Genomic DNA, 18,657 nt, shown 5'->3' with positions numbered 1-18,657 from the left:
TGCCGTGAATCGGACTCCAAGACAACCTTTAAGTATATCTGTATAACCCGTTGGGTAAGTCCGCTCAGAGATGAAAGCTCAGAGGTAAGGCAAAGGCGTACCACTATCAATAGAATCATGCCTAGCAAAGCACAGTGCCAATGGCCTTGCCGCAGTAGTAAAACCGGCTCCAATTGAGGAGCTACTTGACTGAGAAGTAGCAGCTGCAAAACCGACAGCGACTGGGAGAGGGGTGTGGTGACTACATACCTCTCTATACCTGCATCCAGTGAAGCCTAATGGCTGAGGATGACTCGGTGGTCGGTCGGTACCTTTGATCCATTCGCAACCTGTTCAGAACCAGTGGTTGTAAGGCACAGCAGTGTTCAAACAACCTTTTAGATGGTGACAGATTTACCATATTTTCTGGTTATTCGTTAAATTGATGGAAATGTTTTATGGCGTAGACATTCTGCAACATGTGCTGCATGGCATACTACAGTGGCTAAGTATTACAGTTTCCAAGTACAGAAAATATTCATAACACTGTAGTTCAATTACGTACATTTGGGAGAGCTATCTATTTTAGCGTACATTGGAAGTGTTGGGATTGGGATGAAAATGAAAATACGTAATAAGGAACCACTTAATAGTTTAGACAAATATTATATTGATGTTTTGTAATGGATACAAAAATTTGTACAAAGTGAGGATGAGTAGTTGGTTGGTTGGTCCACGTCAGTCGTTAACCATGGTAGGCGCCACCATAGGCCAGGGCGGGAGCGTAGGCAGCCCTAGCGATGGGGGCGGCGTAGGCAGCCCTGGCGATGGGAGCCGCGTAAGCCCTGGCGGGGGCGGCGACGGCCACGGGGGCGTGGGCGACGGCCACGGGGGCGGCGACGGCGGGGTGGGCGCCGGCCTCCTTGTGCACGACGGCGTTGAAGCCGTTGACGGGGTCGGCGGTGTAGTCGACGGTGCGGATGGAGCCGTCGGGCTCGGCCAGGCTGTAGCTGCCCTGGACGACGTCTCCGCTGCGGCTCTCGTGCTGGCTCTTGGAGTCACCGGTGTGGGCGTCCTGCACGTTGTAGGCGAAGCTGTACTCGGGGTGCGGGTCGTACTCCACGGCGGCGGGGGCGGCGGCGACAGCTGGGGCGTAGGCCCTGGCTACGGGGGCGGCGTAGGCCCTAGCGACGGGGGCGGCGTAACGAGCGATGGGGGCAGCGTAGGCGGGGGCGGCGTATCCTCGGGCAGCCAGAGGTGCACCGGGGGCGTAGACGGCGGGGGCGCCCAGGTAGCCGGCGCTTGCCACGGCCACCACCACGGACAGGACGATCAACTGCCAAAGAAACAGAAAACTGTTAACATTCCAGCTCTGACATCTCAGTCCGAGATAAAAAGTGCTCCCTCTTTTGTGTAGAACAGTTTTCGTACTCAATACTCCCTAAGTGGGACTTTGAAGTCAAGAAAAATTTGGCAAACGTAAAGTGGAGATTTTTCTGCTGCATGAAGAGTCCATTCCAAGCAAAAGAACTAACGCAGGGACATATCTCTTTGATATGCGCTAGTGACCAGTAGATCGTGTGCTTTAGATGTAATTCTATGGAATATTTAATTGCATCTGCATCCGTTGGACTAATATATTATATCATTTTAATTTATTTTCTCTTACTTATTTATTCGTCTGTCTCAGTTGCACTGATATAAAATTCAACTGTAGAGGTTACCAGTTTGACGCTGACACGCCCATTCGCAAGCCAAACACCTTGCTATTAACCGCTATTATTCACACAATATGCATATAGTGCCAAAAGGCACAAACTACTTCTGTACAGGAAAGTATACAGTGGGGAACAAACACCCTCATCATTGATCTTAGCCTATGTGTTCGTTAAATTTTCCTCTACCTTCTCCCTCTGTTTTCTCTCTCTCTCTCTCTCTCTCTGTCTCTCTCTCTCTCTCTCTCTCTCTCTCTCTCTCTCCCTCTCTCACCCCCCACCGCCCCCACACCGCTTTTTTTTTTTTTTTTTGCTAGAAAGGAAGTCCATGTAGCTGACACTGCTTGTCAAAGGCGCGCAAATGGCAATGCAACGCACTATATTAATGTATTCCAAATCCAAAAGTATCTAGGATATCTCAGCATAATGTAGTAATTAATCTTCCTTCTGAACAGTGCGAATGCCCATTGTTTCTTTGATAATTATCCTAACTCACCTAGCCTAAAAATTAGACATGGAGGAACCTGGAATAATGTTTTGACAGACGATGTTTTAACAGACGATCTCATTATTGTGTTACGAAAATAACAAAAAAAAATTGCCGTGTAAGACACATCTGTCGTTCATTACCGGCAATTGTGTTCAATTCTTCATCATTTACGACATTTCTTGACCCTCGTTTACGAGTATGCGAGAGGTGAAAGTAAACTCAAATTAATGCTTGGCAAAGCCGTCGCCACGGCGCCAGGTAAACACGAGAGTGCGGTGCTGCCGGTTGCCTCACCTTGCACGCCATGCTGCTGCTGTTGCTGCTACGTTCCGCTGCTGTGTGCCTGCTTGGGCGGCGGTCTCTGATTATATAGCCACAGCCGGAGCCGCCTGGTCCCCCCCGCGGCGCAAAACTTTTGCCATTCACCGCGGAAAACTTGACCCCTGTCGCGCTTGTCGCGTGCATACTTTCTACATTGCAAAAGTCAGTGGCGAGTGTCAGGAGACATAAAGGAAGTACAGATTAGCTTTAATGTTTACTTTTTAAGAGTAGATTTTTAAAAATTAATTTTACTCTCAGTTTCTTTTTTGACATTATATGCATTGATGCGTTATTGCAAACGTTAGTGCAAAGGAACACAGATTACATGGTGGGTCTGAAAACTTAAGCGAATTGTCTCAGGTAATAAAGGAAACGAAAGTTACAAACAAAATACTTTTAATGGTCTTGAAAAGCAATCACCATTAGCTGCACAGTTCTTACATTTGCCACAAGGCTGTGTCAAACCGACAGCAAACGCATCTTCTGGAGTCGCTCGAAGCACTGTGGCCCCGTGCTGTTGGATATCCGCATCACTGCAGGAGATGACACCTAGTGCTGTCAGTATGTTCCGTAGACCATGCGACAGTCAATGCATGGTCTGACACAAGGAAAATTACGCTGTTCACACGCACGTATTCCATATCCTTAGACAATAAGAGGAACTTGGCAGAACAGTACGAGCTGTGTATAAAAAGTAGACTCATTTGCCTAAATAAATTCCCATTGCTTAGATTACTGCGATCTTTCGTTTCAGCACCATTGCAGTGTTATAAAAGGAAATGGAGAGATAAACAGCGGTCTTTGATAGGTGCAATTATTCTCTTATTTTGCATATTCTTCTAATGTCATTAATAAAGGAATATGGACTATTTCACAATATGGGTGTGGGATTCCAGAGTAGTGTAAAATCATGTTCGGTGTGACTCCCGTTTGCGAACGTCCTTGTCGCAGTGGTTACACCTGTTCCCGTCAGATCACCAACATTAAGCGCCGTCGGGCTGGCCTAGTTCTCCGGTGGGTGACCATCCGGTCTGCCAAGCGCTGTTGGCAAGCGTGGTGAACTCCGCCCTTGTGATGCAAACTGAGGAGCTACTTGATTGAGAAGTAGCGGCTCCGGTCTAGTAAACTGACATACGGTCGGGAGAGCGGTGTGCTGACCACACGCCCCTCCGTATCCGCATCCAGTGACGCCTGTGTGCTGAGGATGACACGGCGGCCGATCAGTACCGCTGAGCCTTCATGGCTTGTTCGGGCGCAGTTTACTTTTAGTGACTCGCGTTACTGAAGGAGGTGGAAAAGTTGTTGATTGCTTAGTGAGAGAAAAATAATAATTCTGAAAATCAGATACAAACGCAATTTGAGGATGATTCTCGATAGAATTGTTAGCCGCAGCACTCAAACTGGATTTACGTTAGCGAAAGAGCTACGAACGGGTTATATCCTAGTGCCATATTTCATGATTATTGTTATTTTTACGACCTAGAAAAAAAAGTATCTGTCTCGGGGGTGGGGCTGTTTGCGGCAAGAGACCCATCAGCCAGGTCATCGGTCTCATCGGATTAGGGAGGACGGGTGTAACCTCTCAAGTGATAAAATAATTATACATAGCATTCGCATTTAGAGTAACCTCCCAATAAATAAATTCCGTAACCTCGCAAGAATAACGTGATAACCTCCCAATAAAAGCTATGACTCATATATAACCTTTCAATAATTATCTGACTGTGAAACTTAACTGATAAATTTGGACGTCAGCAGTGTTGCGTCATGGCCCTAAAGGACCATGCTGAATAAATTGAAAATTCTTACCTCAATGAAGTCGCCGGATAACGCGTATATATCTGCTCCTATAAGAAATTTTTCTGGCTCAGCCCACTGGCCAATAGTGTGTCATGTAGAAAAGGAACAACTGATTTTTCTTTACAACAATCGGGATGACCCCCAAACAGTTCCTACTGCATACAACACTGCTCTTTGGTCTGAGATTCTCTTATAGCTAACATATCGCAGGCAGCTCCCCCCATGAACCATGGACCTTGCCGTTGGTGGGGAGGCTTGCGTGCCTCAGCGATACAGATGGCCGTACCGTAGGTGCAACCACAACGGAGGGGTATCTGTTGAGAGGCCAGACAAACGTGTGATTCCTGAAGAGGGGCAGCAGCCTTTTCAGTAGTTGCAGGGGCAACAGTCTGGATGATTGACTGATCTGGCCTTGCAACATTAACCAAAACGGCGTTGCTGTGCTGGTACTGCGAACGGCTGAAAGCAAGGGGAAACTACAGCCGTAATTTTTCCCGAGGACATGCAGCTTTACTGTATGATTAAATGATGATGGCATCCTCTTGGGTAAAATATTCCGGAGGTAAAATAGTCCCCCATTCGGATCTCCGGGCGGGGACTACTCAGGAGGATGTCGTTATCAGGAGAAAGAAAACTGGCGTTCTACGGATCGGAGCGTGGAATGTCAGATCCCTTAATCGGGCAGGTAGGTTAGAAAATTTAAAAAGGGAAATGGATAGGTTAAAGTTAGATATAGTGGGAATTAGTGAAGTTCGGTGGCAGGAGGAACAAGACTTCTGGTCAGGTGATTACAGGGTTATAAACACAAAATCAAATAGGGGTAATGCAGGAGTAGGTTTAATAATGAATAGGAAAATAGGAATGCGGGTAAGCTACTACAAACAGCATAGTGAACGCATTATTGTGGCCAAGATAGATACGAAGCCCACACCTACTACAGTAGTACAAGTTTATATGCCAACTAGCTCTGCAGATGACGAAGAAATTGAAGAAATGTACGATGAAATAAAAGAAATTATTCAGACAGTGAAGGGAGACGAAAATTTAATAGTAATGGGTGACTGGAATTCGAGTGTAGGAAAAGGGAGAGAAGGAAACATAGTAGGTGAATATGGATTGGGGCTAAGAAATGAAAGAGGAAGCCGCCTAGTAGAATTTTGTACAGAGCACAACTTAGTCATAGGTAACACTTGGTTTAAGAATCATGAAAGAAGGTTGTATACGTGGAAGAACCCTGGAGATACTAAAAGGTATCAAATAGATTATATAATGGTAAGACAGAGATTTAGGAACCAGGTTTTAAGTTGTAAGACATTTCCAGGGGCAGATGTGGACTCTGACCACAATCTATTGGTTATGACCTGTAGATTAAAACTGAAGAAACTGCAAAAATGTGGGAAATTAAGGAGATGGGACCTGGATAAACTGAAAGAACCAGAGGTTGTACAGAGTTTCAGGGAGAGCATAAGGGAACAATTGACAGGAATAGGGAAAGAAATACAGTAGAAGAAGAATGGGTAGCTCTGAGGGATGAAGTAGTGAAGGCAGCAGAGGATAAAGTAGGTAAAAAGACGAGGGCTGCTAGAAATCCTTGGGTAACAGAAGAAATATTGAATTTAATTGATGAAAGGAGAAAATATAAAAATGCAGTAAATGAAGCAGGCAAAAAGGAATACAAACGTCTCAAAAATGAGATCGAGAGGAAGTGCAAAATGGCTAAACAGGGATGGCTAGAGGATAAATGTAAGGATGTAGAGGCTTATCTCACTAGGGGTAAGATAGATACTGCCTACAGGAAAATTAAAGAGACCTTTGGAGAGAAGAGAACCACGTGTATGAATATCAAGAGCTCAGATGGCAACCCAGTGCTAAGCAAAGAAGGGAAGGCAGAAAGGTGGAAGGAGTATATAGAAGGTTTATACAAGGGTGATGTACTTGCGGACAATATTATGGAAATGGAAGAGGATGTAGATGAAGACGAAATGGGTGATACGATATTGCGTGAAGTGTTTGACAGAGCACTGAAAGACCTGAGTCGGAACAAGGCCCCTGGAGTAGACAACATTCCATTAGAACTACTGACAGCCTTGGGAGAGCCAGTCCTGAGAAAACTCTACCAGCTGGTGAGCAAGATGTATGACACATGCCAAATACCCTCAGACTTCAAGAAGAATATAATAATTCCAATCCCAAAGAAAGCAGGTGCTGACAGATGTGAAAATTACCGAACTATCAGTTTAATAAGTCACAGCTGCAAAATACTAACGCGAATTCTTTACAGACGAATGGAAAAACTGGTAGATGCGGACCTCGGGGAGGATCAGTTTGGATTCCGTCGAAATGTTGGAACACGTGAGGCAATACTGACCTTACGACTTATCTTAGAAGAAAGATTAAGAAAAGGCAAACCTACGTTTCTAGCATTTGTAGACTTACAGAAAGCTTTTGACAATGTTGACTGGAATACTCTTTTTCAAATTCTAAAGGTGGCAGGGGTAAAATACAGGGAGCGAAAGGCTATTTACAATTTGTACAGAAACCAGATGGCAGTCATAAGAGTCGAGGGGCATGAAAGGGAAGCAGTGGTTGGGAAAGGAGTGAGACAGGGTTGTAGCCTCTCCCCGATGTTATTCAATCTGTATATTGAGCAAGCAGTAAAGGAAACAAAAGAAGAATTTGGAGTAGGTATTAAAATTCATGGAGACGAAGTAAAAACTTTGAGGTTCGCCGATGACATTGTAATTCTGTCAGAGACCGCAAAGGACTTGGAAGAGCAGTTGAACGGAATGGACAGTGTCTTGAAAGGAGGATATAAGATGAACATCAACAAAAGCAAAACGAGGATAATGGAATGTAGTCAAATTAAATCGGGTGTTGCTGAGGGAATTAGATTAGGAAATGAGACACTTAAAGTAGTAAAGGAGTTTTGCTATTTAGGAAGTAAAATAACTGATGATGGTCGAAGTAGAGAGGATATAAAATGTAGACTGGCAATGGCAAGGAAAGCGTTTCTGAAGAAGAGAAATTTGTTAACATCGAATATAGATTTAAGTGTCAGGAAGTCATTTCTGAAAATATTTGTGCGGAGTGTAGCCATGTATGGAAGTGAAACATGGACAATAACTAGTTTGGACAAGAAGAGAATAGAAGCTTTCGAAATGTGGTGCTACAGAAGAATACTGAAGATAAGGTGGATAGATCACGTAACTAATGAGGAGGTATTGAATAGGATTGGGGAGAAGAGAAGTTTGTGGCACAACTTGACTAGAAGAAGGGATCGGTTGGTAGGACATGTTTTGAGGCATCAAGGGATCACAAATTTAGCATTGGAGGGCAGTGTGGAGGGTAAAAATCGTAGAGGGAGACCGAGAGATGAGTACACTAAGCAGATTCAGAAGGATGTAGGTTGCAGTAGGTACTGGGAGATGAAGAAGCTTGCACAGGATAGAGTAGCATGGAGAGCTGCATCAAACCAGTCTCAGGACTGAAGACCACAACAACAACAACAACAACATCGCAGGCAGCGCGTGAGCAATCCATCGAAATTACATCTGCTCGAGTGCGCTAGCATCAAATTCCTTAATCATGGACCTCTTACATAACCCTGGAGGGAGGCCAAAAATTTGGCAGCGATGGTGAGCCAATTGGACTTGCCATGAGCAACAATTTTTTCTATAATCTATTTAGTTTACTAAGTCTATAGTCACAGAGTATATACATATATAACATTATTGAAAAATAATATAAGTACAGAATATATTAAAAATGAAACAGAGTGCACACGCACTGTAAAAGTCTTTAGCATTTCTACATGAAATAAACATATCAAGGAGTGAAATGAAGTGCACTCGCACTGTAAAAGTCTTTAGCATTTTTACATGAACTAGGAAAGGAATGGGAAGGATAGCATCATGGTTGTATCACAGTGGGTTGCACGTAGCTGCGCTGAAAGTCCATATCTTTCTACAGAAGCACAACACCAAGTGAGACAATCTGAAGTTCTCTTCCTTGAAGTATTTATCGGTGTAGCCAAGACACTGAAGTGTATTAATATTGTATGTTATCATTTTGGTAGTACATTAGGTATACTAAACAGCAGGACCATAATGACATCTCCTTTGGTCAGAGTGGTGGACAGTTTGATGTCAACACCACATTCTGGTAGAATCCATACTCTTACATCAATGTACAATTAGTGCACAAACCAAATATAGTGCTCCATGATCATGACGATGGACAGGACATACAGATATTGCAGTAATTTCTGGTAATTAGGTCAGAAGGTGAAGGACATTAAGTCTTATGCTAGTAATCATTCAGAATTACACTAGTGTATCAACCGATTTGAATAATTATTGACACTCATTGGCTAGTTACTAAACATTTATGTAGTATGTATGGAGTATTACAGAACATTATTCATAAGTCATCTCATTACAGTAGTCATTGGCGTAGCATTTACGCATAAGTCATCTCATTACAGTAATCATTGGCATTCATTGGCCAGTTGCTAAACATTTATGTAGTATGTATGGAGTATTACAGAACTTTATTCATAAGTCATCTCATTACAGGAATCATTGGCATAGCATTCATGTATAAGTCATTTCATTACAATAATCATTGGCATAGCATTTATAGAGTATAACAAAACGTAATTAAGAAGTAATTATTGGCACTCAGTGGCCAGTTACTAAACATTTATGTAACACATATGGAGTATTACAGAACATTATTCATAAGTCATCTCAATACAATAATAATTGACACAGCATTTATGTAGTATTACAAAATATCATTCAGTATTACTTTGAAGTCATCATTCGAAACATGAGTTATTGTGTGTAGCATCAAGCTACTAGTGTTTATATATGATATGCAAGTGACATAAGACATATTTAAAATGTAAGACTTCGGAACTAGTATTCAAGGTGTTTAGTCCAATAATACATAGATATAATGGAATCAATACATCAGAAAAATATGCTTATATCTAGGACTAAAAATATGTTTTAAACTGGTAGCATTATTTAGTTGTATACTGGTAATAGTTGGGACTGGTAATAAAAAAAAGTTGTGCTAGCAGTGCATTGCACTGGGATCGATAGCCAATTGCTGGGGCATGAAAATATTTGCTTTTGACTTATTGCTGGAAATAAGGATTAATAACGTCATTCGTCATGATTCAGCTGTAGCAAGGTTATGAAACAAGTAGAGTATTGTTGATCACATTTATAAATAACAGACACAAATGCATTAAAAATGCAAGTTCTAGAACAGGTTTAATAACTAAGTGCTTATAGCATATTAATATCATGAAAAGCTTCTCCTGGAAAAAATACAAAATGGATTATTGACCTGAAAGAAAAAATGTATATTATGCTGAAAAGTAGTTAACTTCGAATTAACAGGTAATGAAACGTGTACTCAATATGTATGTACTCTAGCTGTCTTTCCCAAAACATTCAGTCGTTGTACTATGCGACATCAAACATACTGTCAAAAGGAACTGCAACAAAAATTTAAATAACTACATAGCATTTCTTAACTAACAGAAAATACATAAACTTCATCATTATCATCATCTGCAAAGAAAAACGTCATTATTCATATTACCATATTCTTCATATAACTATTCATCATCATTTATTATCATCTGCAAAAAACAAACACTTTGTTATTCATATTTATATTACCATTCTCCTCATACAACTATTCATTATCATTCATTACTTAATATATATTATAGAGTTTCTTACTTCTAGCATATTTTATCACTAAAATTACCATGTGTAGTTCTGTCTGACAGCCTGCATCAATCTCCTAGTATTCTGAAAGAAAAATAATTAGTTAAGACTGATATTATACAGTGTGTATAGTATATTTTGTTAAATGCTTGTTAATTCTGATCCATTTACTCTTCATGACAAGGTATTGCATTTTCTTTCGTTCATTCCGATAATGAAGTTTCCATTTCGTAGTAAACCACTGTGGTTGTATAATTTATTTCTTTTACGTGGTATTGCTTTCTGAAAATGAAGAATAAGGATTAATATCTTGCATTTAAATCATATACCCGTTAAATGAAAACTTGTTTCTAGTGATATAATTAAGCATACAGCATAGCATGACAGAAAACGTATTAGGTCAAAATCATATACAGTTTTCAAGTGCAAAAATGTACACCCAATATCATAATGTAGTAGCAGAAAATGTAAAATAGTCAAGATATTGAGTTATCATATGCGAAAATGCCAATGACAACTTGTTTGTTACATCTTAAAGATTTCATATCGGATACAGAGAAAATTCTACTTTCAATGGGAAAATCGTCATATATACATAAAAAGTACGGAAAATGTGCACGGTCTGATATATAGCGACAAGAAAAGCGACCTGCTAACCTTACTTTGCCGGGCACTTGCCAAGTAAAAATATGATCGTCATCAGTAAGTGGTCATATAAATATCTGGAAATGGCATTACAGTGTGATAAATCATAAAGTATGTTCATTCAATAAAGAGTTTAATATTGGAAATATGGTGATTGCGCTTGCTTTTTCTGGTTCTCAAAGTTTCGACGTGTACTACGTTAGGGTGAGGAATTCTGCGAATTCTGTATGGACCTGCGTATAGAAGCGCATATTTACTGCATCTGCTCTTTCCTATGTTGGATAAATAATGTGAGCGTACTAATATCTACTGTCCAACGTGAAAGTCACGACTTGTACAAACCTTTTTTTGCTGTCTTCTCCGGTGCTCTGCGGCACGTTTGATGTTGTCGAGCGCGATGGCAATTATTTCATGGTGGCGTAGACGACGAGACGTAGGAAAGGATACTAATTCTTTAATTTTGTTAGGTGGTTCAACATTTTTCAATATAACAGTCGGAGATAGCATAGTAGATTCATTTGGTATGGAGTCAATTACATCCTGGAATGAGAGTATGTGTCTATCCCAATCGATATGTCTTTTATGGCAGTATATTCTACATAGTTTACCAATTTCTTTGATTAGTCGTTCACAAGGGTTCGAAGAAGCGTGATACTTCGATATATAGACCGGAGAAATGTTTCCAGCTCGTAACACACGTGTCCATATTACAGATCGAAATTGTGGACCATTGTCGGAAATTACTTTCAATACATGCAATATATGAAATAGAAAATGTTTTACAAATGCATTCGAACTAGATTTAGCAGTAGCTTTGCGCAGTGGAGTGAAGGTAACAAATTTTCAAGTGAGTTCAACAGCGACAAAGATGTAACAAAAACCTCTACTAGATCTGGGAATCCGTGCAAAAATATCTACAGCGGCCATATGTCTCAATTTCATCGGTACAATGGGATGTAATGGAGGAATATGTGAAATCGTGTCTGATTTAGCTTTCTGGCAAATTTTACATGACGATAAAACTCGTCGAATACGTTTCTCCATGTTGGCAAAATAACAGTTCTGTCCCAGTATAAGAAAACATTTTCTGTCTCCATAATGTGCGTAACTTAAAGGAGGATACGAAATTAATTTGTTAACAAGTTCGTCAGAAATACATAATAACCAGTTGTTGCTGTCAGGGTGAGAGCGGCGAAACAGAATGTTCTTGCGTACAGTATAATGGTTTCTAATGGTAACGTTATTCCTATCTTGCCAGAGATGTTTAATTTCTTTCCACACGTTGTCTTTGATCTGCTCTTGTGCTATGTTTCGTAATGACAACGATGAGAAATTTTCAAATACAACTCGTTGAATATACATGACGCTAGAATTTGCTTGGCAGAAGTTGGTCGCGGTGTCTTGCTGATTGTTGCTGAGAGAACGGGATAGTGCGCCAGCTACAATATTTTGTGTACCGGGAATGTGAACAACTGTAAAACTAAATTCCTGTAAATAAAGTTTCCATCTGCTTAACCTGTCGTGTGTAAATTTAGCGGAAAGAAAAACTGTATAGCTCCATGATCTGCGTAAACGATAGTATGTCTTCCATAAAGAAAATGCCTCAATCTGGTAAAAGCCCATACAACACATAATGTTTCAAGTTCTGTAACAGAATAATTGCGTTCAGCAGGTGACAGAATGCGACTTGCAAAGGCGATGTTTTTAACTACTGTAGTACCGTCTTCTTCAATTTCCTGAAACATGTATACGCCTAAAGCGATGTTAGAACTGACGGTGGCAATGGAAAAATTTCTGGTAGGATCTGGGTGTGATAAAAGTGGTGCATCCAACAAGGCATGTTTCAAATAAACAAATTCAGACTGCTTGGCTATCCCAGGACCAAATAGTGTTTTTACCGGTCAACTGGCATAATCTAGGTGTATTTAAAGCAGAGTAATGAATAAATTTACGTAAAAAGTTAACTATACACAGAAAGCTGCGTAGTTGTTTTTTCGTCGTTGTAACAGTAATGTCACTATAGCTTGAAGTTTTTCCGGGTCAGGCGCAATGCCTTCTGCTGAAATTTTATAGAAGTTTTGCCAAAGTGTGATTTGCCAAGATTAACTGTGAATCCTTGTGCACGAAATGTTTGCAACAGTTGTTCCAGAATCAGATTGTGTTCAGACCAATTAGCTTCTGCAACAAGGATGTCGTCCACATACGTGGTGATTCTGTCTTTAAGTTCTGTCAGAAGTATAGTATTCAAACCGCGAATAAATGCTGCTGAAGAAATTGTTAAACCGAACGGTAATTTGCAAAATTGATAACAATCAACAAAACAGAGAAATGCTGTGAACTTCCTGTACTTCGGATGGAGCTGAATTTGCCAAAATCCCGATTTCAAATCTAATGTGGAATAAATAGCTCTACCATGAAATTTCTGTAGAAGCTCTTCTAGTGTCTGTGGGCGATCTGTTTCATTAATAATAATGTCGTTGACATGACGCTTATCAAGTACGATCCGAAGTGATCCATCCTTTTTGTTAAAAATATGGAGCGGGTTTATGTACGGACTAATTGCCGGTTCAATAATTCCTTGGTCTAGCATAGCTTCTGATTCTTTCTCGATTACTGCTGAAAATGTGGATGATCTAATTTTTACTTCAATGATAAGGTGGGAAATGAGTTTTTTAGTATAACTGGTTTTTCATGTAAAAATGTGTCTCGGATGTCGTCAAAAGTAATAACATTTTCGTGAACAATATTCTGTGTATTAAAAGTATTGCTTACGTTGTTGGAAGATGCAACCTGTATTGCATCTAGTCAACTTCTTTCTGATGTGCTATTATCTGCGGGAGTACGCTGTGGCATTTCAACTATTTGTACTGTTCTGTTACTTCGTCCTGACGTATTAGGTTCGGGATGATACCGGCTGTCTGGTTCATTCATGATAATCTGTTGTTGCGGATGATTCTGCTGCTGATAAGACCTACTGTTATTAAATGTACGCTGAAAACTGTGCTCATTACTTTTACGTCTGCCATGATAATAAATGCTATACGGCGCATTGCGATAGGAATTGTAATGATGTGTTCTCTGTACGTACTGATTTCCTTGTTTCGGTGCGTTACTATTTGTCGGAGCCGACACTATACGTGTAGGTGGCGAAACATTAAAGCTTGGTTGACCTTGCACATTACATTGTTGGTTAGGTATGCTAACCGGCTGGTTTTTTTGCTGTTGTGGGGAAAACCCTCTATTGTTACCAACATGTGTTTGCTGTTGCTGATAATTTTGACGATGCTGATAATTAAAATTTTCTCACTTATTAAAGTTTTACTGGTAGTTCGGGGGTGTCTAATGAAAATGTCACTTTCACGTAAAACTTGTCGTATCAGGTTTTCTTTACTCATTCTTAATCCTAGAAGAGATCGATAGTTGAAGTGCTGTTTTGATAGATGTAAAGGATAGTAAAAGAATAGGCAACCGTGCAGAAAACTAAAGAAGAAATAGCACTACTACGGCTCGGAGCTCTGTGCACGCTACGGCACATATTCATCGAAGTGTGATGAATCCCTTGAGGTCGCTTACGCGCTGCAATAAATTTTAGTTTCTGCGTTACAGGCCAAGCTGGTGGAAATGGGAAAGCAAATTGTTGTATCCAGTCCAAAGGGTGAATCTGTGTTCTGTCATTCTTAAATACCTTAAATTTTCTTTCGGACAGAAAGTGCTTATAATCAAAATTATCGTCTCTGTATGTCTGAGCAGGTTCAGGATTGTATGATAATCTGTTTGTCTGTGTCTGTTCGGGATCTAAGTCACGTGCTGTCTGTAAATTACCTAAGTTATACTGGCTGTGTGAGTGTGAGAAATATTCGCAAGTGGAGTATGCTGTGACGCGTTAAAGGCTGAAACATTTTTCATTTCTGTCACTTTAAAACGTTCGTCAATTTGGCTGTTCTGTTGTTCAAATTTCTTATCGACTTTCGCATCCAGAGTGCGTGAAAGTTCCGCTGAGATTAATTTAAATTCGTCGCGTAACTGTGTTGCGTTTTCAGAATATTGTTGAGCGGCTACAATAATTTCATCTCTAAGTAATTTCGTTGTGGCTACACGTGTATTACTTAATTCTTGTGCAACAGATCTAATTTCTTCATTACTGTTCCTAGCACAAGCCTTAACTTCCTCACGCAATTGTCCTTTAGTATCATGACGTTGCACGGCAACGGCTGTAATCTTTTCACCAAGTTGTTTGTTCTGTTCATTACGGTTGTCGTGTTTTTCATTCGACTGTTTGAAACTTTCATTAAGTTGTTTGTTCGATTCATTAAGTTGTTTATAATTGTTGTCTTGTTTTTCATTAAGCTGTTTGAAATTGTTGTCTAGTTTTTCATTCCACTGTTTCAGATTTTCATTACATCGTTGTTCGATTCATTAAGTTGTTTGCACGATTCATTAAGTTGTTTGTAGGATTCATAAAGTTGTTTGCACGATTCATTAAGTTGTTTGTAGGATTCATTAAGTTGTTTGCACGATTCATTAATTTGTAGCAATAATGCCACAGCTTGGTCCATGCCAAAATTAGCGACTGTATTTTCTGTGCTGTGTGATGGTGTATCTGCATGTCTCACGTTTTGTGTAACCATGTGGTCATTGTCTGACTTACGAAAAGGTTTGCTAATTGGGTGTGAACTGTTGATTACTACATCGGAATCAAATAAATCTGACATATTTTGAGTATAGTGTTCATTTTCGTAAAAACATTTTTCTGTTCACTGTGTAAATTTTACAAATCAAGTGTGTCAAACTGGGCAGCGTTCATTGTAACGGAACGTGCCGCGTCATCAATTGTCGTTAACTCTAGTGTGGACATAATTGAATTGGTTTGCTCATCATTACGATTAAAATCATTACTAGTGGTCGGTACGCACTGATTATCTGTAATTATGGATTATCACTATGACACTGAGTGTTGCCTTTTTCACTCATTGCACATCGCGATTTACTGTTAGCAGTTTTCGCGGCATTTTCACACGTCAAAGATAAGCACAAAATAAAGGCAAAGCAAAAATCGAACAAATACAATAAGAAGAAAGAGCAATATATTGCTGATGATCTGTGAAAGAAAGAGTGACAAATTAGTAATTGCGTTGCGCCAGATGCAAATTACATTTAACAATAAGTAAATAAGAGCAGATATATAACTGACTACTTCTCAGAAATCCACAAAAATATGATCCTGGCCGGCTGTCGCCAAGTGTAACCTCCCAAGTGATAAAATAATTATATATAGCATTCACAAATGGCTCTGAGCTCTATGTGACTTCAGGTCATCAGTCGCCTAGAACTTAGAACTACTTAAACCTAACTAACCTAAGTACATCACACACATTCATGCCCGAGGTAGGATTCGAACCTGCGACCGTAGCGGTCGCTGGGCTCCAGACTGTAGCGCTTAGAACCGCACGGCCACTCCGGCCGGCTTAGCACTCACATTTAGCGTAACCTCCCAATAAATAAATTCCGTAACCTCGCAATAATATCGTTACTAACCTCCCAATAAAAACTATGACTCATATATAACCTTTCAATAATTATCTGACTGAATTTTAACTGATAAATTTGGCCGTCAGCAGTGCTGCGTCATGGCCCTGAAAGATCATACTGAATAAATCGAAAATTCTTTCCTCGATGAAGTCGCCGGATAACGCGTGTATATCTGCTCCTATAAGAAAGTTTTCTGGCACAACCCAGTGCAATGCTGGCCAATAGATTTGTCATGTATAAAAGGAACGACTGATTTTTCTTTACAATAATCGGGATGACCATGGATTGGAGAAATTAGTAAATTCTTTAAATTGAGATGAAAGATTGTCAAAAGTTAATTTTTATAAAAAAGATTATTATCAAGAGATTTTTTAAAACATTTACATGGGACCTGATATAACAATAGTACATGTGCTTTTGCGTTATACTACATCGTTCAGGCACCGCCATCGCTCCCCACGACCGGCGCAGCCAACTCCATACACCAGACTGCTAGCTACTACTTACTACTACTGCCACACAGTTCCTACTGCATACAACACTGCTCTTTGGTCTGAGATTCTCTTATAGCTTGTATATCGCAGGCAGCGCTTGAGCAATCCATCGAAATTGTGCGCTAGCAACAAATTCCTTAGTCATGGACCTCTTACACGGGGAAGGAAGTCGGCCCTTCCCTTCCAAAGAAGCCATCCCGGAATTGACCTGGAGAGATTTAAGGAAATCACAGAAACCCTAAATGAGGATGGCCGGACGCCGGATTGAGCCGTTGTCCTCCCGAATGCGAGTCCAGTGTGCTAACCACAGCGCCACCTCGGTCGCTAAATACCTGTCTCGCTTTAGATTTAGGAGGCAGAGGGCTTCTCTGATGAGCTGACCTGGAGAAAACTATTAATCCTTTTACGCTTTGATCGTGGAATCGAAAAGTTAAAGACTGCAAGCTCTTAAAAAGGGTGAGAATTATACTCGAATAATTTTTACGTACTGCGCAAGAGGCCATTTTGACAGTGTCCAAGCCGCGCGGGATTATCCGAGCAGTCTCATGCGCTGCAGTCATGGACTGTGCGGATAGTCCCGGCGGAGGTTCGAGTCCTCCCTTGGGTAAGGGTTTGTGTGTTGGTCCTTAGGATAATTTAGGACTGATGGCTTAGCAGTTAAGTCCCATAAGATTTCACACATTTGAACATTTTGACACTGTCCAAGGCTTCCAGGAAATAATCCGTTTTCATTTACCTCCTGTTACAACCTCGAAGAAGAAGTTACAGGACAACATTATTCACTGGAAAGGTTCCATTCAGCGCTAAAAAGTAAAGATACCCGAATGTGACGAAACATGTTTATCATTAGAATATCTAATATTTTTCTACAGATATCGTAATATTTCATCTGACACCGAAATTATTTAGTGTAAATCTTCACTGCTCCCTTGGGCGAAGTCTGTGCAGTCCACTCTCAAACGGCTGGGTCCATTTACAAAATGTTTGTCACATACTATCTTTCATTTGTGCCAGACTGTTCGTGGGTATTTTAAAATCTTAGTATTCATTGTTGTCTACGTTGCTTTCATGTTTGGTTACCTCGTACGTGGTACTTTCAAATATAAATTTTTACAGTGACATCAAATGGTCTGTCGTTCTGTTCTTTCATCCGTAGTAACACTCACAATACTGTCTAGACACACAAAAAATCATTCTAACGCATCTAACTACATCGCATAACATATCTCTCATCAAATTAGCTTCATACAAGGTGATTTCTGTCTTTGTACATATTTCATTCATTCATAGTTCAATAACACAACAAAACAAGTGTTTCTCAGTGATCTGGTGATCCCAAAAGGCACGACGGGGCATACGGCTTTCATTATTGGAAGGACTTTGTGAAAAGATTTTGAGATCTAGTTCTGCTGTATGATATGAGGTCGACCTCGACATGAGAAATAGTATAATTAAGCTGCAGTCACTAGTGCATTGGCAGATCTCTTCGTCGAGGTTTTCCAGTGTACTGAAATATGACTGGTACAAACAAGTTTTAAGTATTTCTTTACCGATAATCATTACTGCAACGATTTTGTATCATAATAATTGGTTGCTCATTATTTTCTGTTAACAAAAAACACGTATGTGAAAGGGTAAACCAAAAAAAAGAAGAAATACGAACAGAGTGAAATAACAGTTTCATAATACAACAAAATATGTACACCATATAACTGGAATAAAAATGAAAGTTTAAACATTTTAATTTGGTATAAGTCGCGTTCAAAAAGAAACGAGCAGAAGGCATAATTACAGAAACCAGTACCTGTATGTTATAAGTATTGACCCTGGCTGTTGAGACACTTGTTCCACTGAGAAAAGGCGGAGAACGGATGTCTCATAAAATTCCCGGGGCTGCGATGTTAACCAGTTCCGCACTTACAGCTGGACGTCGCCGT

General features: G+C 40.2%; 1 protein-coding gene across 2 annotated transcripts in view; it reads right to left on the bottom strand.

Moving 5' to 3' along the window:
* Window positions 1-629: 629 nt before the first annotated feature.
* LOC126334798 (cuticle protein 18.6-like) overlaps window positions 630-18,657 on the bottom strand; it is a 47,673-nt gene continuing 29,645 nt past the window's right edge. Inside the window, exons 1-2 of one of the 2 annotated variants that reach the window (XM_049997429.1) lie at window positions 2,479-2,520; window positions 630-1,315 (exon numbers count right to left, since the gene is read on the bottom strand). In XM_049997429.1, coding sequence (XP_049853386.1) covers window positions 725-1,315; window positions 2,479-2,490 — 603 coding nt within the window. In that variant the 5' untranslated portion in view covers window positions 2,491-2,520 and the 3' untranslated portion in view covers window positions 630-724. Of the gene's footprint in view, window positions 1,316-2,478; window positions 2,521-18,657 lie in introns of those variants that run through there. The other variant, XM_049997428.1, reaches the window with a different exon arrangement.

This window comes from Schistocerca gregaria, chromosome 2 (genome assembly GCF_023897955.1).
Source record: "Schistocerca gregaria isolate iqSchGreg1 chromosome 2, iqSchGreg1.2, whole genome shotgun sequence".
Classification (NCBI taxonomy): Eukaryota; Metazoa; Arthropoda; class Insecta; order Orthoptera; family Acrididae; genus Schistocerca; species Schistocerca gregaria.
Note: the sequence above shows the minus strand (reverse complement) of the source record. Positions and strands in the feature narration are given on the sequence as shown.